Consider the following 18427-nt stretch of genomic DNA (forward strand, 5'->3'; position numbering starts at 1 on the left):
TTTGCAGAAATGCGAAAAAGAGCTGATTTTCATGTCCTGAGATCCTTCATATCCTCAAAGCCAAGAGGGGTAACCTGAATGTTGAATACCTTGCTGGAGCAGTAAGCTGTTCTGGAGCTAAGGAATATGTATATGCACTGCTGTGCATATGCACCACAGATGCGGTTGTCATAGCTTGCTGGTGACAGTATTTTACTGCTGCAGGCAGCATCTTTCATATGAAATATGAAAGATATTTCGTATCTTTCGTATGAAATATGAAAGGCTACTGGTTTTAACAGTGTTTGGCCCTTATAACAGCTGGGTCACTCTGAAAAAGCATTAATCGCAAAGACTGGGATAATTTCAATTCAAACCAAATTCCTTTGGTCTGTCACCATTCCTCTAGCTTTCTGGGGGGCTGTGGGAAGTGGCATCTAATATTTCTCTGCCCTGTAAGTTGACATAAACAGCTGTTTTGTGCCATTTTGCCAGTGGTGTTGCTATGAATAATCTCATTCTGTTTTAGCGTTCTTGCTGAAGAATGACAGAATAACAGAATAAGCAGGTAGAACAGGTATAACAGAATAAGCAGGTAGAACTCAACTTATGTCATTAATTTGATCCTAGTTATCCTGACATACTGGACCAAAAGATGTCTGCTTTTCTCTTCATGTATGGGGTAGCTGATTTATTTATTTGCTCACAAAGAAGTCTTCAGCACTTTCCTCTGCCCTTTTTCACAGAAAGGAGACTAAAGGAGAGCTGCCTATTTTCTGGGGAGGTAGGGCATATGGTAGAGCATCTCCTGGCTAGTCCTCTTCTCAGAGGGCTTGGTGGATTTCTGAAGTGCTCAGCCTTAAGTTGCATTGTCTGTCTTCTGCCTTTTTAACTCTTAGTGGGATCTGGAGAAGCCAAGGAACTTGCAGCCCCATTTTGACTCATCTCATGGGGAGAGCAAAACTTCAAGTAAATGTCCATGAACAGAGGGAACAGAAACTAGAAAGCTGAGTACTGAGGACAGAAGGGAAGAAGGAAACACAGCAAAGTTACAACGGACTCATTCAAGGGAATGTTGAGAGCTCCTTGGGGATAGAAGCTTTGTTAGGTGAGACTTAATTGCAGAGAATTAGGTGTTTGTGAGGGAACAGATGGATTTATTGGAACAATATACCAGGGAATGAAGAACTAATTGCTTGGAGACTTTTACAAAATTCATTGGGTGCCTCAGTAAGTAAGCAAAGAAAGCAGTTTTTTTTTTTTTTTTTTTTGAGGACACTATATGAATAAGGGTTTCCAATGAGTTAATTTATTTTGCAGTCTCTATGTGTTTCTTACTGGAATTTTATTGTGAAAGCTGGATTCAGGGATTTCTGCTGGATTTTCTGGAGAGAGTAAGGCACTCATAGAGGTGGAGAATGGAGAAATAGAGTGGAAGAAAGCTCTATGAATGAAGATGTGGTAAGCTTCAGTGTACAACAAGAGATTGCTTTTTACTGGACAGTAACTGACACAGGTGCAGTAATAGCTAGATTAGGGTGAAGCTGCAAGTTTAACACAGCCTGGCGTATTTCATGTTCTTTTTGTGCTTTTTGAAAAAGAACTTGTAAAGAGTTGTTAAAAACAAAACAAAACAAAAAACAAAACTAAGGCAGCAGAATTTATTAATAGTGTAAAGTAAATGACACCTTTAGATGTCTGTGATGTTGCTTCTCATTACCTACTTCATTTTGGTACCCTTTGCTTTCCTCCCTGCAAAAAAACTCCACATTTAAATTTGTGATGGTGATAAAGGCACTGTCATTTCAAAGGGACAGGCATGTACTGGCTTTGGTTCTTCTTGAATACATATATACAGCACAAATTAGAAAATTAATTGACACTTTCTCCATCCAAGTTTTGAAGAAATGATCTTGTGTATGTGTGCTATTTTAAATTGTAATAAGATAAGCAGAAATACTATAAGAAAAGATCATTGAAGGACTTGGAGAACAACAAGGAAATATACTAAAGCGAGTAAATACTATATTTATTATTATTTTTACACCCTTAGAAAATCCTAAGAAACTTTTTTGTATGCTAAATACTAAACTAATCTTATTTTTTCTTTCGCAATTGCTGCAACCGTTAGACAATTGTTAAAACCAGAACATTTGTTTACTAACTGTTCTGGGGTTTAAAAGTGGTTTTTACCACCTGCTTTGTTTATAGACTACAAATGGGATGTGTTCACATTTTCAACCCCTGCAGAAAGAAAAACTGAACTTCTAAATGATGCTGCTCACGAATTATTTTGATGCCTTGACAGACCAGCCTGTAATTACTGACTTTTCCTATTACTCTGAACTGAAATAGCTGTAGCATGTTCACTATATTTACCAGGGATGAACCACCTGATGCCTGCCATACTTCTACAGCAAAGGAGAAACTTAAACTAAAAACTGTGCAAAATGCAGTAGTAACATCTTGGGGGTTTGTTTTATTGTTTTCAGGGTGCTGGGTGTACTGCACTGGTGGTAGCTGTCGTGGCAAGGAAGTTAGAACTTACCAAAGCTGAAAAACATGTGCATAATTTCATGATGGACACCCAGCTAACTAAAAGAGTAAGTCACAATTTATATTCACAACTGAAAAGGAAATGTGTGTTAATTTATTTCTGCATTTGTTTTAAATAGTCTCCTGCTCCATTATACTGAAATTTTTCAAGGGTGTGATTTTGCAAGAAGGAATTGAATGCCTAAAGCTTTTCTCTGAATTGAGGGCAACTGTGATATCTTGAAAATTTGAATATTCTCTATAGAATATATTTCTTGCAGCTGGAGGATAATTGGTATAACCAACAGTTAAATGCTGTAAAACTAAAGACTTATCTTAAGCTAAAAAAACTTCATGCCACATATAAGAAGACTATGTAAAATTTTTCTAGCTAAAATAGGTGAAATGACTGATACATGAATTACAAGCAATGAAGGGCATTCTTAAGAAAAAGACATATTTGTAGTTGTGAGTGAGACAGTCTTTCCAATTGCCTTTTGTATTCAACACAGGGTTCACTTAGCAGCACATAGTATTGAAGTACCTTGAGCGATACTTGTTGATAATATTATTAGAAGAGATTATTTTTAAAAAAACCCTAGAAATCATTAGAATTCATAAAAAATATTGTAAATTTTTTCTTTTGAAATATACCTTCAAGTGTTCAAATATAATTCAAATATCATTTGAAATACAGTAACATTTTGGAACATGAAAGAATGTAGCAAACAAGGCAATAGAAGTCCTGTATTGAAATAAAACAGGTCACTCTTGAGGATGGAAGAAAATTAGCAGGATCTACACAGTCCTCTCAACTTGTTTGATCTTAGTTGTTGAGGAGAGTCAATAGGGAAAGGAAGGTCCTTACAACAGAACTCAGCAGAACTTATCCCTGCTGATGGGCGGAGAGGGATGTCGATGCCTGAGCTCTGCTCAGATACCATGTCTCTGCTCCAGGTGGGAAGGAGGTTGGCTGCCTCAGCACAGCTCCGTGCAGCAGTGCAGTGCTGCACTGCTACAGAGAGCTGTGTCATGTCTCCACATGCTGTGTTTCCAGGGTATGCTGGCCAGCTGCTCTGGTTGTGCTGGTTCCCTCATTTCTGTGCTGGTCAGCACTAACAGCCTGTACCTCCCCTAAGCCGCCATGGCAGGGAAAGTCTAAGGATGTGTGGGAAGACAGTTCTTATATAGGTACAAAGGTGTTTGACTTGAGATCTCTATCTGAGCGTCTAGGTTTGCACTCCTATTATACTTAGTTAAGGCCTTGTTGATACTAAACCACAGACAACAATTTGTTCATTCCTAATATGGGCACTTTTCTAGGGTAATCTGACAGCTGAGTTCAAACTGTCTTTCAGGGAGGAAAAGGGTTTTGTAAGGATTGACCAGATTTTGAGTCTGGTGTTCCTTTGTGCCTTTTAAAGTTTATTTTATTCAGCTATCCTTCATATAAATCTAAATATCAGTCTCATACTGTATCCAAGTGGTGCTTGGGTAGCTTCAAACTCCTGAAACTCAGAGCACATGAAAAGCAAACCTAGGGAACAAATCTGAGATGCAGATCAGGTCACAAACTGATTGTGCTTCGACCAAAGGCAGGACAAAGGCTCTCCAACACTTCTACAGGTACAAGGTGGGAATCTCCTGCTAGGAAGAGCTTCTGCGTGGCATTTTTGCGAGGGCTTTCATTCAACATTGACTTAGCTCTGATGCTGCAGTGACTGGCATGATATAAAGTTGAAGGGAGAGAAAATACAGATGAATAATAAGGACAGTTTTCCTTTGAAAGTAACTAGTTATTCTGTCTTTAATCAAAATTGCGTTAAAGTTCTCTGATGTTTCTAAGCATTCTTGAAAATTTTGGAGGGCCTAAGATGGAACTGTAGGTACTCTTTTACATTTAACATTCTATGGAAAGCGTCATTTAAAAAAAAAATTAAAAAAATCAAAGCACTTACTTATGAAACAGAACACTGGCCACATTAATTGACAAGATCTTTTAAATCTCCTGGGAGAATGGTAAAAAAGAAACAAGAATAAAAATATAAACAAAAAAAGAAAAAAAGTGTGTTCAAACAGCTCTGGAAATTTTAAAAGACTGTTAAATTGCTAAGAGATTGAAGAGGTACTAGCCATATATAAGAAAGTAAGAAATTTTATGATTCTATTAAACACATTTTAATTTCATTACCGTACAGATAAATCATTAGTATTTCCTTACTGTGATTTATATTACCAAAACCACCAAACAGTGCTAACTCTTTAAAGAGGGACAAATTATTCCTCAATGCAAAGAGGGCTGGTCCCAAGTTTATAAATAACATGGAAATTGTTCAGCAGTCCCCTTAGTCCAATTATGCTTTCTGCCCTCGGTGTTGCACTTCTTGTGTACTCACTTCCCACAGTTAGGCAGGGTCTGAAGTGCTTTAGGAGGAGTTTATTCCAGAAAGGAGAAAACATGACACAATGCTACTTTTGAGAGCCTGGTGTTTTTTTTTTATCAAACAGGTGAAAAATGCAGCGGCCAATGTACTCAGGGAAACATGGTTAATTTATAAAAACACAAAGCTGGTTAAAAAGATAGACCATGCAAAAGTAAGGAAACATCAACGCAAATTCTTGCAAGCTATTCATCAGTAAGTACTATTTTGCTTTGGTTTTTCTCTCCAGGTATTTCTCTTAGTTTCTCTCTCTCTCATAGCCACTCTCAGTCTCTGTGTCCCATCCTGCTCCCTCCCCACCCCCTTTTTTCTCCCCCGCTTCGTACTTGAAATTACTCTTGAGGTTGATTTTTCTCTTGAGTAAACAATGATAAGGTTTTACTATGTTACCTGTTTACAAAAAAAATTTAAAAGTATGCTGGTTGTGTATGCCCATAGTAAATAGAACTTGTTTGCATTGTTTTAGAAGTTTCCTATGCTTCTTGAATTATCTAAGACTTTGTCTTTTGCTGCTGAGACGATCCTTTGTTGTTACACATTTACTTACAGGTAGTAAGATACAAGCTACAAAAGACAGAAGAAAATGAAGAAAGTTTCATTAGTAGTAGATGTTTTAATAATTAATAATCAGAATGATGTGACAGAAGAGAGCCTATGAGTATGTATGTAGGATTTAATGAAAAGAACATGCATCAAGTGTTGTTGTACATGCCCAACAGCAATTAGTTGTCTCTCTCCATCATATGTTCTCAGTGCCTAAAATCAAGTGTTGGTATGTCAGCTATGACCCCTGACATGGGGGAAATGGGAGTACATGCCAACAGTCATTATGTGAGCACCTTTGAGCACCTCTGACAAGATTCAGATGAGTTCTTCCCATCTACTGAAATCTTCTAGGGTTGAAAATCTGAGAACTGTAACCAGTAGGATGCTTAAGCTGAATTATGGTATTGAGAGATTATAAGTATTCATCTAAAATTTGTAATACATATCATGAAGCACATCAAAACCAGTGGAATTGTACAATGATTCAGTTACTTTTCCTTGGACTACATGGGAGAAAAAAAAAAGAGACTTTTATCCCCAGGAACCATAGATACTTCTTGAAGAATGGTCAAGACCCATGCCACAATTTGTCTGCTCTATGTGATGTCCCCATCCAGCCTGAGGGAGCCATTTTTACAGCCTATGAAATTAATTCCCATGAGATACAGGGGAGATGTAGATAAATTGATTAAGTTTAATTTCAAACTGACGTTTTGATAACTTTTCAGTGTGGGTCTATGTCTGAGCCATCCTGTGAGGAGATACAAGGAAACCATCCATCATGAAAAGAACACCCTTATGTCATCTTGCAGGAAAAACAGGAAGGAAAGGCCAGGTTATCATATTTCCTGTTAATAAATTTAGGCTAACAGTATTTCAGTTTCGTAGCAATGTTGCTAAGCTTAAGGTATGAAGTATCCTATAAACCTTGATTAGTGTATTATATTCAGCAAACTTGCAGGATTAAATGCTATTGCAGAAATACTTGAAGGAATAAAAAGATGAGAAAAGTCAAGGCATTTCTGTGTGGATATAAAAAAGTATATTTTCCCAGTTTGGTCATCCTTGTTAGCTTAAAGGATTGGGAGGCAGAGAAGAGTAGCAGGGGTTCTGGGATAGAGGATGGTATGTCCTGTGCGTCCTTTGCTGGACTTAAATCCTTGATTGCAAAGGTTATTTCTTCACATTTTATCTTTGCTATTTATTTTGTGTGTCTGTGTGTGTGTCTGTGTGTATGCATGTTCAGAGAAGAGTATGCATGTTCAGAGCAGAATCTAAAAAGCACAGCAGGCTCAATCTGCAGCTTTATGTATCATTCAAGCCCAGAAGAGCTTCACGGGTTGTAAAGTGTTGTTCTGCATCTGCCTTAAAAATTCATTAATCAGGTGGGGTGAAGAAGGTGACAGCAGTGATTTTTTTCTAGCTGTGCCAGCCAAACTTTGAACAGCTGTTTTAATAATACATTTCCCTCTGTCCTTTATTTCTTTGCATCCCATTTCTAAAAATTTTGTTTTTAAGCAAAACACAAACAATAAGCAACCATCTAAAACCCAACAAACAAAAAACCCCAAGCAACCAACCAAAACCAAAACCAGGATAATTTTCTAAAAATGCTGAAGAAAGTGCCATAGATTAAAACGTTGCTCTAGCACTTTTGAACTTTTCTCAAGTGATTCATGATGTGTATGTCTCTTTTCCATCTTTCTGGATTCTTTGGTTTTTTTGGTCCCCCTCCTTCACCTTTTCAACTGGAGACAGAACTAAAAGGAGTGAAGTTTCAGGGCCAGTTTTGTACAAGAAGCCAGAGCAGATCATGGTAGCAGTCTCAAATTCACAGTCACAGCTCTAAAACTGCCTTCAGCTAGTCTGGGTCTTTTTTTGCTTCTCATGTACTCTAAATGAGATGATGGTGAAATCATGACTCTAAGTGATACTATCAAAAAGCACTTTGTATATTGTGTGAATAAAAAAATCTACAGATGATAGTTAATGGGAAAGTTTGAAGCTATTGCAGGTTTCTTCATCATGAATGGAAGTGAGTTAAACTCCACCTCAGGCAGTTACTGATTGAAAGAAGTAGCAACTCCCTAGGGCTTCCCACCTGCTGAATCGAGCTCACTGTGCTCATTTGGTTGTTTTAGTATATTTTACAGTTTGTTTTCTTTTGTTTTGTCTTTTTATTTCAACAAAATGAAAATAGAGCTCGGAAGTAAGTTGTATAAGCTGTTCGTTTCTAAATTTGCAGAATTTACCACTGTCTGCATGCAAAAAATAGAGTCTCTATTTGTGAACTTCAGTGGTCTGATTGCTGTCATGGAAACGTGATCCAGAATCATGATCTTTTGCTGTGATAAGTGAAGTTTCGTATGAAGATGTTTCATATTTTCTCTTAATGAATTTAGGAACAAAATTCTGACAGTTTTCTTTAAATCCAGCTGCTGAAGCTAAAGACTTGCCATTACCAAAAGATACATTTTTTACAGTCTGTGATAGGTATTGGGTTGGTTATCATGAGGAATTACCATGTTGATGTCAGCTTGTACTTGTATTGCTACAATAACAATGGATTTTTTTGTATTTTAAAATTAAAATACTAGCTGGCAAACAGATGAGTCAGTGAATGCTGAGAAATGCAGAAAACACATATTCTGTGAATTGAGAGATGCTCACCAAAACACTAGGGTTATCATTCTCCAGTCAAATCATTCATGCTTACCTTTGAGTAATTATTCAGTTGTGAGATTGTAACGATATAACTCCATTCCTTGGAGACTCCTCCATATTTTTTACTTTATGATATCTCCAGCTCATAGCCTCTGAAAGCACCATTCCCACAATCTGCATTTTATATTGTGCTCTGAAGGATACCTCCAGGGTAAGAAGTAACAGGCTGCTGGAATATCAATTTTATGTGAACAGTATATTTCTAGCTTAACAGTGTTATTTCCATGTATTTAAAATGATATTTCACTCTTCACAACTAATTTTATTGTGGTGTTTAGCTTAAATATGAAAGGAAATGTTCAGTAATTAAAGATATGAAAAGAAATTTCCTGATTTTGGGATATCTCCAAGAAGGCTTTCTTTAAACTAGCTTTCAAAGTGACACCATCCCTGAGAAATAGGCAGATTATGCATGAACAAACCACCTGCCACAAAATGCTGCCGAAGTTATTTTCACTTGACAGCTAAACAAATGGTTAGCTTGCTTTGCCCTTGAGATACTAGTAGACTAGGATTTTATCACACATTGTTTAGATATTGATACGTTGTTTTTGAAAACTGCTATTTCCTGCTTAGAACAGCCACCAGAAAACTCATTGAAAGTGCGAGTGTTTCTCTGTTGGGAAATGGTGAACAATAAACTTGTACTTAAGGGAGCAATTTCTTATTTGTGAAAATTGCATCTACAAACCACTCCTCTGGAAGTTAATCTGAAAAACATGGACTTTGTTTCAGGGAACACAAAAGAAAGGTCATATATATATCTTTCAAAGTGTGTGCATGACCAATTATAATGCACAGAGGTAGGCAAAAAAAGATAAAAATACACCTTTGCTGCTTTTTTCATAGTTTTTCAATGCTGTAGTTTAAGTAATGCATTGAAAAGGAGTGTATCATGTAAGTTTAAAATGTAATCATATTTAGATTCACAAATTGTGTAAGAAAATCAAATGTACTGGCAAGTGTGTTGGTTATTTAGCTGCTGGTCAGATAGAAATTTTGTTTAAAGTAATGGCAAACTCACTTATCACTGTATTTCCATCAGGTTCAAACACCTGCTAACCCAATCCATTTCCGACAGAACAGGGCTAATACCTGTATCTAGTCATGTAGGCATGGGAAGATTCTTGTTTGCTACAACATTAATGACAAAAAACAGTTCTCTATGTTTCTTCCTATATCTACTTGTCATGATACTGAGGCTTTGAGGAATGTTATGGCTTTCTTTCATATAGCCTGGGTAAACTGTTATCTCACTTTTTAAATTCAAGTATGACTATGGCAAATGGTATTCTCAGGGACATCACATTTCCTTGCTCTTTCCTTATTTGCGGTGTTGAAGAAGCATGCTTCCCATTGTAGCAGGCACATGACCAATTCTGACTTTACACAAAGTACTCAAGGCATTGTCCATGCAGTTATTTGCTCCTGTAAGTTTTGTGCATGCTTTTTAGAAATCCTAATACGACCACTTGCACAAAAAAATCTGATTTAAATTTCCACTTTTTAGATTAAGAAGTGTAAAAATGGAACAAAGAAAACTGAATGATCAAGCCAACACTTTGGTGGACCTGGCAAAGGTTAGTGGGCAATTACTGTTGTTTCAACATTCATCCTTTCAAACTGGAGAGTTTGTAAGTGAAAATGTGTACGTAATACGTACAGATATTGTTAACAATTTGTTATTTGTGGAAAATAGAAATATGTCTGTGTTTTGTGGTAGTACTGACTGAATGAAACATCTTGTTCAAGGCTCTGACCAAATTTTGAATGCACCATTTTTAAATTTTTTTTTTTTTTTTTTTTTTTTTTTTTTTTTTTTTTTGTACATTTGAGAAAGATTTCACTATTGAGAGGCTGATCCTGAGAGCTCCTGAAGTGACTGCAGTGGTCATGGTAAATGCTGAACTGTGAGTGGGCAGTAGTAGTGTAGTGCTGATAGTAAAGAGATTTCCCACCCAGTGATAGTGACTGTACTGTGAGAGACCATAGTATACAGGCTTTCACGCAGACTGGAATTAGAGGTTCTGGTTTTCTATTCCCCTTGTCTTATGCAGCAGTGTCTTTAGACAAGTAAATTTAGGTCTGCATTTGTTTAAGTTTTTGTAATGAATAATAGCTGCCAAAAAAAGAGGCTGTTCAGTTGCAAACTGCTTGTCTACTGTTGCTGGTATTTCTCATTAATATAGAATGATACCTACAGAGTTAGAAAGCTGAGATGATAGCATTCCAGGTTTCACATTAGACCTCAGTATTTAACAGTTACTTTAATCGTAATTTGAGGCTACATTAGAGGCATTAACAGTCCTTTCCTAAGGGCTTCTTGTACACCTCTTCATGTACCTTAAACCCCTCCTCAATTTAAAAAGCATCAAAACAAAGATAAAATTCTTCAGTGTTCATTCCCCTTTTGCTTGAGAGAACCACCTGACAACTTCAGTTACTGAAAATACATTTCAGTTTAGGTGCTTCTGGCAGCTGATAAAGACTTTTCAGGTACTATTTAACATAGACTGTTTTGCTTTCAAGGGTTATGCTAGCATCTTGAAACAGGGGGCAGAGAAATGGGTTATGGACACTCATCTGATACTGAAGTGCTTTACATTTCAGGCACTGAGTCATTCAATTAATTTTCATTCCCTTAGGATGGTTTATAAACTTCTACTGAATTACATCCACGTTTTGACTCTAGTTTAAGTCTAATCTGAAGTCTCAGTCTACCAGGGAGAAATTCAGTAATAATTTTTAATGAGTTTCAAGTCTCTATGAAATAACAGATTTCAGATCACATTTTTACTGACCACTATTGCATTTTAAATTGCACCCTATATACTTGCTATAACCAAACGCTGTTTTGTAGAGGGCAGACATATTGGTGAATGTGGAAGCAGAGAAGCACGAAGTTGAGGTTTTCCTCCTTGCGCTACATTTCAAAAACAATCTACCCAACTACTATTACTACAGCCAGTTCAGGAAAACCTGTTCGGTTTAAGGAGAAAGCAAATAAACCTTTGTGTACTGCTTAGAAGAATGAGGATGTTTAAAACCCGAGGAAATACAGAAGAGACAAGGATGGATCACAACTTTGGAGCCTTCAGTCTCGTGGGGACATACACAACTGACTGCTAACAAAGAACATTTGTTCGCAAACAAATGCATGGTGCATTTCTAAGCACCTGACCTTCCAAAAGAGATCTGGTCTTTTGACTGATTCATTTATACCACGACAACGAAAGTGCTACTCAAAACACATTACATTTCTGCTCAATAAATTTAGTAGAAAGTTTATTGTGAACCTACAAGGAAAACTATTTCACAAGACTGAATATTGTTATAATATTTATATCTTTTTTTTTTTTTTTTTGTCTGTGAAGTGCAGAAGCATTTACAAACCCTTTTAGAGTTATGCTGCTTGTTGAAATATTTGTAAGGTCTCTCTAAACCTTTGTTTATATCCTTCTACTTTCAGACTCAAAACATCATGTATGACATGATTTCTGACTTAAATGAAAGAAGTGAAGATTTTGAGAAGAGAATTGTTACTCTGGAAACTAAACTGGAAACTTTAATTGGTAGCATCCAAGCTCTCCCTGGACTGATTAGCCAGGCAATCAGCCAGCAACAGAGGGATTTCCTCGAGGCTCAGATACAAAATTATGATAAGCATGTTGCCTACAGTGCTGAACGATCACGATCTTTGTCAAGAAGAAGGAGATCATCCTCTACAGCACCACCAACTTCATCAGAGAGTAGCTAGAAGAGAATAAGTTAACCACAAAATAAAGACTTTTTGCCATCATATGGTCAATATTTTAGCTTTTATTGTAAAGCCCTATGGTTCTAACCAGTGTTATCTGGGTTCTGATGTCAGAGTCCTAGAAACCTGAACATGTTTTAGGCCAAAATGAGTGAAAACTCTTCTTTTTTCCCCCGTCCTCCTCTCAGATGCACAGTGAATGCACCTATTACTGCTATATTAGATTGTTCTTTCTGTAATTTCACTAACTTTTTAATCATGCACTTCAAACAAATTTTACTACCACAGTATATAATATAATAAAAAGGTTAATTTCTGCACATAGTTGCTTGATTACTTGGACTTAACAATTGAAAAAAAGCTCACAATCAAAAGGCCTAATTATCAACTTTCAAGAAGCAAAATTGAAGCTTAATAAGTATCTCTCAGTATGAAAACTAATTCTCTAAACTTTGCTTGCAGTGGAGGGGGAAAAAAATCAATATTAATCTGACAATGTCTTGTATACGTATAGTCATTTTAAAAGGTCACTGACAGCTTCAATTTCTGAAGTGATTAATTAAAAATATAGTTTATCCTAAAAATAAGTTATGAAATATGCTATGGGTTTTTTAAATCGTCATAGGGCTTTTGTTTAACATGCATTTGTACACACACATAGATAATATATATACATATATATACTTATGTATATAAAATTATTTATGCAATGCCCATGACAAAGATCTTTTAAACTGACTATTTCTAAAGATAGTGGCATGCAAAAATGACAGGTGAAGTCCTTTTCATTTATTCAGAGTCTCATAATTATGCCAGGTAAGTATGCCCAGACAGAAATATCACTTTCAAAATGGAGGTCTCCCATTCATGCTGTTTGGCTCTTGAAAGTGTTAGGTTGCACCTTTCTCTCCTCCATTTTTTGTGTTCATTGTGTCTGGAATGAATGACTGACACAAAGAGTTACAGTATATACAGTTGGGTGATAGCAGCACAGTGTTTTGTATACATTATATTTGAATAGACCCCATGGTTTCTGCTATGCAGTCAAGCTTAGCAAGACACTTCTAGCAATATTTCCAATAGCTGTTGTAAAAAGAACTGTTGTAGATTGGATTTAAGCAGTGGAGTACCTGTGGGATTTTACTTACAGGCACAAATAATAAGGTCTCCTGCTTTCTTAAAAAAACCCCACAAAGCCTAGTGCACACATTTGTGAAAAAGTTCTGGCTGACATTTCACCTAGTTTATGTTCTGGAGTAGCAAAACTAGGCAAGCTTAAATCTTCAGCTTATGCAACTTGCATTCACAATTCCTAATTATAAACAGGAAATTACTTGACTTTATGACATATTTTATAGTACTTGCTACTTATGAAATACACTAGTCCCATCCTCCCCCCAGTTTACAGACGGGTGATAAGGACTTTTCAGATACTATTTAATATAGACTATTTTGCTTTCAAGGGTTATGCTAGCATCTTAGCTATACTAAGTATAACAAGCAGGTATGGCTGACTGTCTCCGAGGAATACTATGTCTGCTTAGAAGTAACTAACATGGACATTGAAGGAAATGCTGATTGTTCCATGAGACATGAGTTCTGGTCGGTAGCGACAGGCGGGGAAGACAGCAATGCAGAAAGTCAGGGCTGAGCCATGCTGGAGAAAAGAGCTGTTCTCCACAACACCCAAAATTGTCCAAACCAAATACATAATCTGGAAAACAGCAGACACTTTAGGCCTATTTAAAGTAAAGGATCTGCCCTTTTTTGGATTAAAACATACAACAGATGAATATAAGTTATATCCAGAGACATTGCTTGCTTATGAAGAGTTTCCCCGACACTTTTTATGTCCTTGAGAAAGATGACGACTTTGCAGTACTTTTCCCCCTAGATGAGCAGGATAGTTGCATGCCCTTGGAGTGCCTTGTTTACTGTGTGTGGCATTTTGTGACAGGAAATAATAAGCAGTATGTGCATTATTTGAAGTTCTGCTTTTGTTTTTATGAAGTTCATTTCCAAAGAAAAAGATAGATATTATATAGTGCTAATACTGTGCTAGCCCAATCCTAAACTAGATGAGATTTTGAGTGGTCCTGAGGCCACCTGCCTTACACTATTGGCAGGATTAGAAGTAATGATTAATAATATTGGAATTTAATAGCCACATTTCAGAATTCTTTTTCTGAAGATTTTTTTTTTGTTCATTCTTCCATTGTTTGTATTTGATTTAGAATATTTTTCCTGTCATCGAATGTGAAATACACGTGCTGTAGCTTCAATACATTCCTTTTTGTCCTGTCAGCTTGAACTAGCTCTTTCATTGTTTACATCTTTTTTGTATTTGTAAGACTTATTTTTTCCTCCTTTGCATTGTACAACTGTGTTTTTAAATAACTGCAGCTCTACATTGAAAATTCTTGCCAATCTGTCACAGTTAAGGTTGAATTAAGACCTATCTTAATTCAGTATTGAGCTAGTTTATTATGATGTGAGGGAGAAATGGTCATCTTTGACCTCTTGATTTCTTTTACACAGTAGGATGGGAGCCTGAACCCATGAAATTCTTGCAGCAGCTTTATGCAAGCGGGGCTGTGAGATGAGATTCAGGAGAGCACAAAGCATATGGGTGTGATTTTCTTGCTCCTGATACAAAAAGTAATTTTAATCTTTCCTTGTTTGAGTTTTGTAATACCATGAATTCCATTACTGATTTTTTATTTCCGGAGCTTGATCTCCTTCCCTGTGTTCAGCATATGAGCTCACCAAAAGGAAAAAGTAGCATTATGACAGATCTGTGAAACTGCTTGTGTAGTTGAATGTAGATTTTTCTTTGAAAGATTGTTTACAAACATCAAGGAATCTTTCCAAAAGCATGTGCCATATTTACCATGTTACAGTTGAAAAGCTTCATGTGCCTATTGCTTTAGTTTCGCTTACGGGAAAATTCAACTTTCGGTTGCTATTGAACTGCTTTACACTGCATTCCAGACATCAATTCCATTTATCAGTTACTTTGAGTCTTGTTGCTAATCACTGCATTTTTAATGACACTTAGCCAAGATATCTTGCCTATAAGGACTGAAATCTAAGATCGCCAACAGGTCTATTCGCCATGCTTAAAACTAAGTACATTGATTTAAGCAGTAGTTTTTAGTTACATTTAAGTTTTTGTAGGATTGGAATAATACATTCACAGATATTATACTTGCAAATGCTCTGCAGTTCTTTATTCTGCAAATCATTATCTACTGTAAGGCTGCAGATCTTCCCAGACAGACTTGTGAGACTCAGCCTTTCTTTGCCTCCTGCTTCTCCGTAAAGATGGATCTGATACGGAAAGAGCTTCAATATCTAAAAGCTAAGCATCCTGCTTAGGAGCTCTAAATGCCTTTTGGAAGTCCATACCTTTCGTTGTGAGCTATTTAAAATTATGGCTCCCCCAGACTGGATCATCACTAGAGGTCAAAGATAGGTGATAGGCATACTGTTTTACTGCCTTTCATTTTGTAAGACTCTTTCCATGTCAGATCATATGTGAACAGTCAAGTTATACACCGCACACTAAAATCATATCTAAGCATAAAAGAATAAATGGTTTAAATATGGATGTTTAATATTTGGAATAAAATCTATTACCATGTCAGTACTACAAATGGAAATGGTCTGAAAGCTCTTTTCCCCTAACTAAAAGTTATTAAAAATTCTTAGGAAGTTTAATCTATGGAACGAAGATTTTCTGATTAGTAAGTCTATTCTCACCATCTGCCAAATTTTTTGTTGCTCGTATTGTTTCTTTTTCTAAAATGAAGTCCTTAAAGTCCTTTTGCCCTTTTAGTCCTCCCCTATCAAAACAATATTAAATGATAAGAAGCAGCCAGATAAAGAGGGGAAAGAAGGAAAGAGCTAGTACTGCTGTGTCTCGCTTTCAGAAACGCACCCTGCATCAGCCAGTCTACATGCTCAGGTAGAAACTGTCACAAATTTTCTCCAAGAGCACTCCTAGCTACCTAGGAGTAGAAGCCAGCTGTAGCACAGGAATAGCACTGCCATATCAGTACAGTCCTGATCTGAAGCTTACACGCATTCACAGCCAACCATTTCTGTACATGGAACATTTTGAATGCATAATAAAATTAACCTGCATTGGTCAATCGGGGTTTATTAATCTGATCCTGTACCTGTTATCAAAAGTGCAGAGAAGACTGAGCTGTAAAGTCTGGTAGCCTTTTTTCACCAAGCCTTTTAAGGAGCACCTATAAGGATTTTTGCCATCTCCATGACAGAGCAGAAAGAAAAAGATATGCTTAGGAGATACTTTGCAGTCAACTGTGCGCAGGCATGGCTCTGACCCACCTGAGTGCATTACCATCTGCATATCATCTCTGGTCCATGGGTTTCATTTACTATAGGGTGAGTTAGCACAGCACTGAGCAAATAGCCACCTCTCAAGAACAGCCTGATGTGTAAGATGATTGCGATAAACAGGAGAGTTGTGTTAATTGGTGCAACTCTGCTTAAGACTCATGACTTAGCATAGCACCAAGCCCAATGCAGACACTTGGGTGCCTGCCAAGAATTACTTGCATATAGCTAGTACAGTATATGGATGGAGCAGGTGCAGCATAGTCCAGGACTAGGGTGTGTAGACGTGCTCTGAGAAGGCTAAAATGGGGGCAGTTGTCAGAATTAGCGCAAATGTATATTAGACTATAGTGATAGAGTTGAAGCTCCATTAGCCCAATAATTTTCAGGCTTTTCTATAACGAAGATTCTCCTGCAGAGGGCTTCAAAGCCTTTCTTCATAATGGAGGACATACAACACAACTGCAGCGTGAGAAAAACTAAGCCACAAACATAAACCTGTTGCAATGTAGCAAGTCTAGTAACCACATCAGATATAGCAAAATGCTTTATATCAGAAGTGTAAAATGCTTTATGCTGACTTCCCTTGCCCTCAGATTCACTTAAATCCATTTTATCTTCAAATATTTAGGAGAATCTAGACTTTTCAATTATAAATAAAGCAAGCAACAAGCTTTTAGTTAGAGTAAAAGGTTCTACTTTAAAATTATGCCTATTTTGATCTCTTGTTGCCCTCCAAACCTGCACTTCCAAATGTCTCAAGTCTAAAGAGGAGTTGCATGTTCTACTACATGGTTACAACAAAGGAGGTCTTTGAGTGAAAGAACATTTCCAGTCCAGATAAATGATCAAACATCATGTAGCACCAAGAACGGTAAGTTAAAAGAAAACATTAAGGTAGGTGAAGCCACAGGCTTCAGAGCTTTGAAGAGGTTTAAGTGAAGCCTTACTCCAGGTCTGAAAGTCATGGGTATCAATGAGAAGTAAGAGACTCTGCAATTATATTTCCTGACAATGAATAATAGGGACACACCGTGTTTAATACTATCACCTTATATGGAGGAATTGTCCAACTATTACAGAAGTATGAGGGCTGCTTATCACACAGAAATAAAGATTTTTTTTTAACAAAGAACTCCAAATTTTGTAATAGAAATTAGAAGAAGCCTGAAAGAGCTTCTGCTAGATTATTGTCTCAAAAGACAGGCACCTACCCTTCAGCAAAATTGCAAGAGATGAGATTTCAAGTGGTCTCAAGCAAAAATCAATCAAACAAACAAAAAATACCTTGGGAGTAGTTTTGCAGACTCACTATTTCCCCTAAAACAAAAAAACAAAAACAAAACCCCAAAATAAAACTGTATGATGTGCTGAGTGGCACAAATCTGTGCAAAATGACATGTGGCAGAGCTCTTCCAAGTGGTCGAGTCCAGATACCTGCTGGAGAAGTTAGAGATGTCCAATGGTCAGCAAATGAACCTGGTGTGCGTAGGAGAACAAGAAATCTGCCTTAAGAATCACTGCAAAACTCAACCTATCTGCAGTTTCAAATAGTTGTGGCATACTGGGTAGCGTTGCAGTAATGATTAGAGTTCTGAGATTTTATTTTTGCTAACATCACTTACCACACACATGTGTTTTGGTTAGAAGGTCTTTCACCAGTGCATGCTACCATCACTCCCTCCATTGCTCCAGTCCACCCTCGGCCCTTTTGCTCTATGCGTTTTCATCCAGTGGCTGCTGATCAATGCGAACCATGGCTGTCTCTGTCAGAACCCATGGTACAGAGCCACCAGTACTGGTCAGAGGGCGATGGTGTCCCTGGGACACTTTAGAGACCACTGGTCCAGGGCATGTAGCTGGAGAGAGCAGGTAGCCAGACCCAACATAAAGGTGGTCATGGCCTTTGCAGCAGAGCAGTGGCATGTAACCTCTCTTCTTCTTCTCTGTCACTGTATCACTATGTTCTTACATTTCTCAAATGGTCTCATGGACAGAAAAATGCATTTCCTAACCTATCTCCTTATAGCAACCTTCCTGTCCCTAAAGGGGGCCTACAAGAAATCTGAAGAGGGACTTT

At 37.2% G+C, this 18427-nt stretch overlaps 1 protein-coding gene across 4 annotated transcripts in view; it reads left to right on the top strand.

Annotated features, from left to right (window-relative positions):
* Window positions 1-12302, top strand: part of KCNN2 (potassium calcium-activated channel subfamily N member 2) — a 67582-nt gene extending 55280 nt beyond the window's left edge. For 2 of the 4 annotated variants that reach the window (XM_030469729.1, XM_030469730.1), the window contains 4 exons: window positions 2472-2582; window positions 5023-5150; window positions 9736-9805; window positions 11695-12026. In XM_030469729.1, the coding sequence (XP_030325589.1) occupies window positions 2472-2582; window positions 5023-5150; window positions 9736-9805; window positions 11695-11982 (597 nt within the window). In that variant the 3' untranslated portion in view covers window positions 11983-12026. Of the gene's footprint in view, window positions 1-2471; window positions 2583-5022; window positions 5151-9735; window positions 9806-11085; window positions 11523-11694 lie in introns of those variants that run through there. The other 2 variants (XM_030469726.1, XM_030469728.1) reach the window with 2 other exon arrangements.
* Window positions 12303-18427: the final 6125 nt, after the last annotated feature.

This window comes from Strigops habroptila, chromosome Z (assembly GCF_004027225.2).
Source record: "Strigops habroptila isolate Jane chromosome Z, bStrHab1.2.pri, whole genome shotgun sequence".
NCBI classification, from domain to species: domain Eukaryota; kingdom Metazoa; phylum Chordata; class Aves; order Psittaciformes; family Psittacidae; genus Strigops; species Strigops habroptila.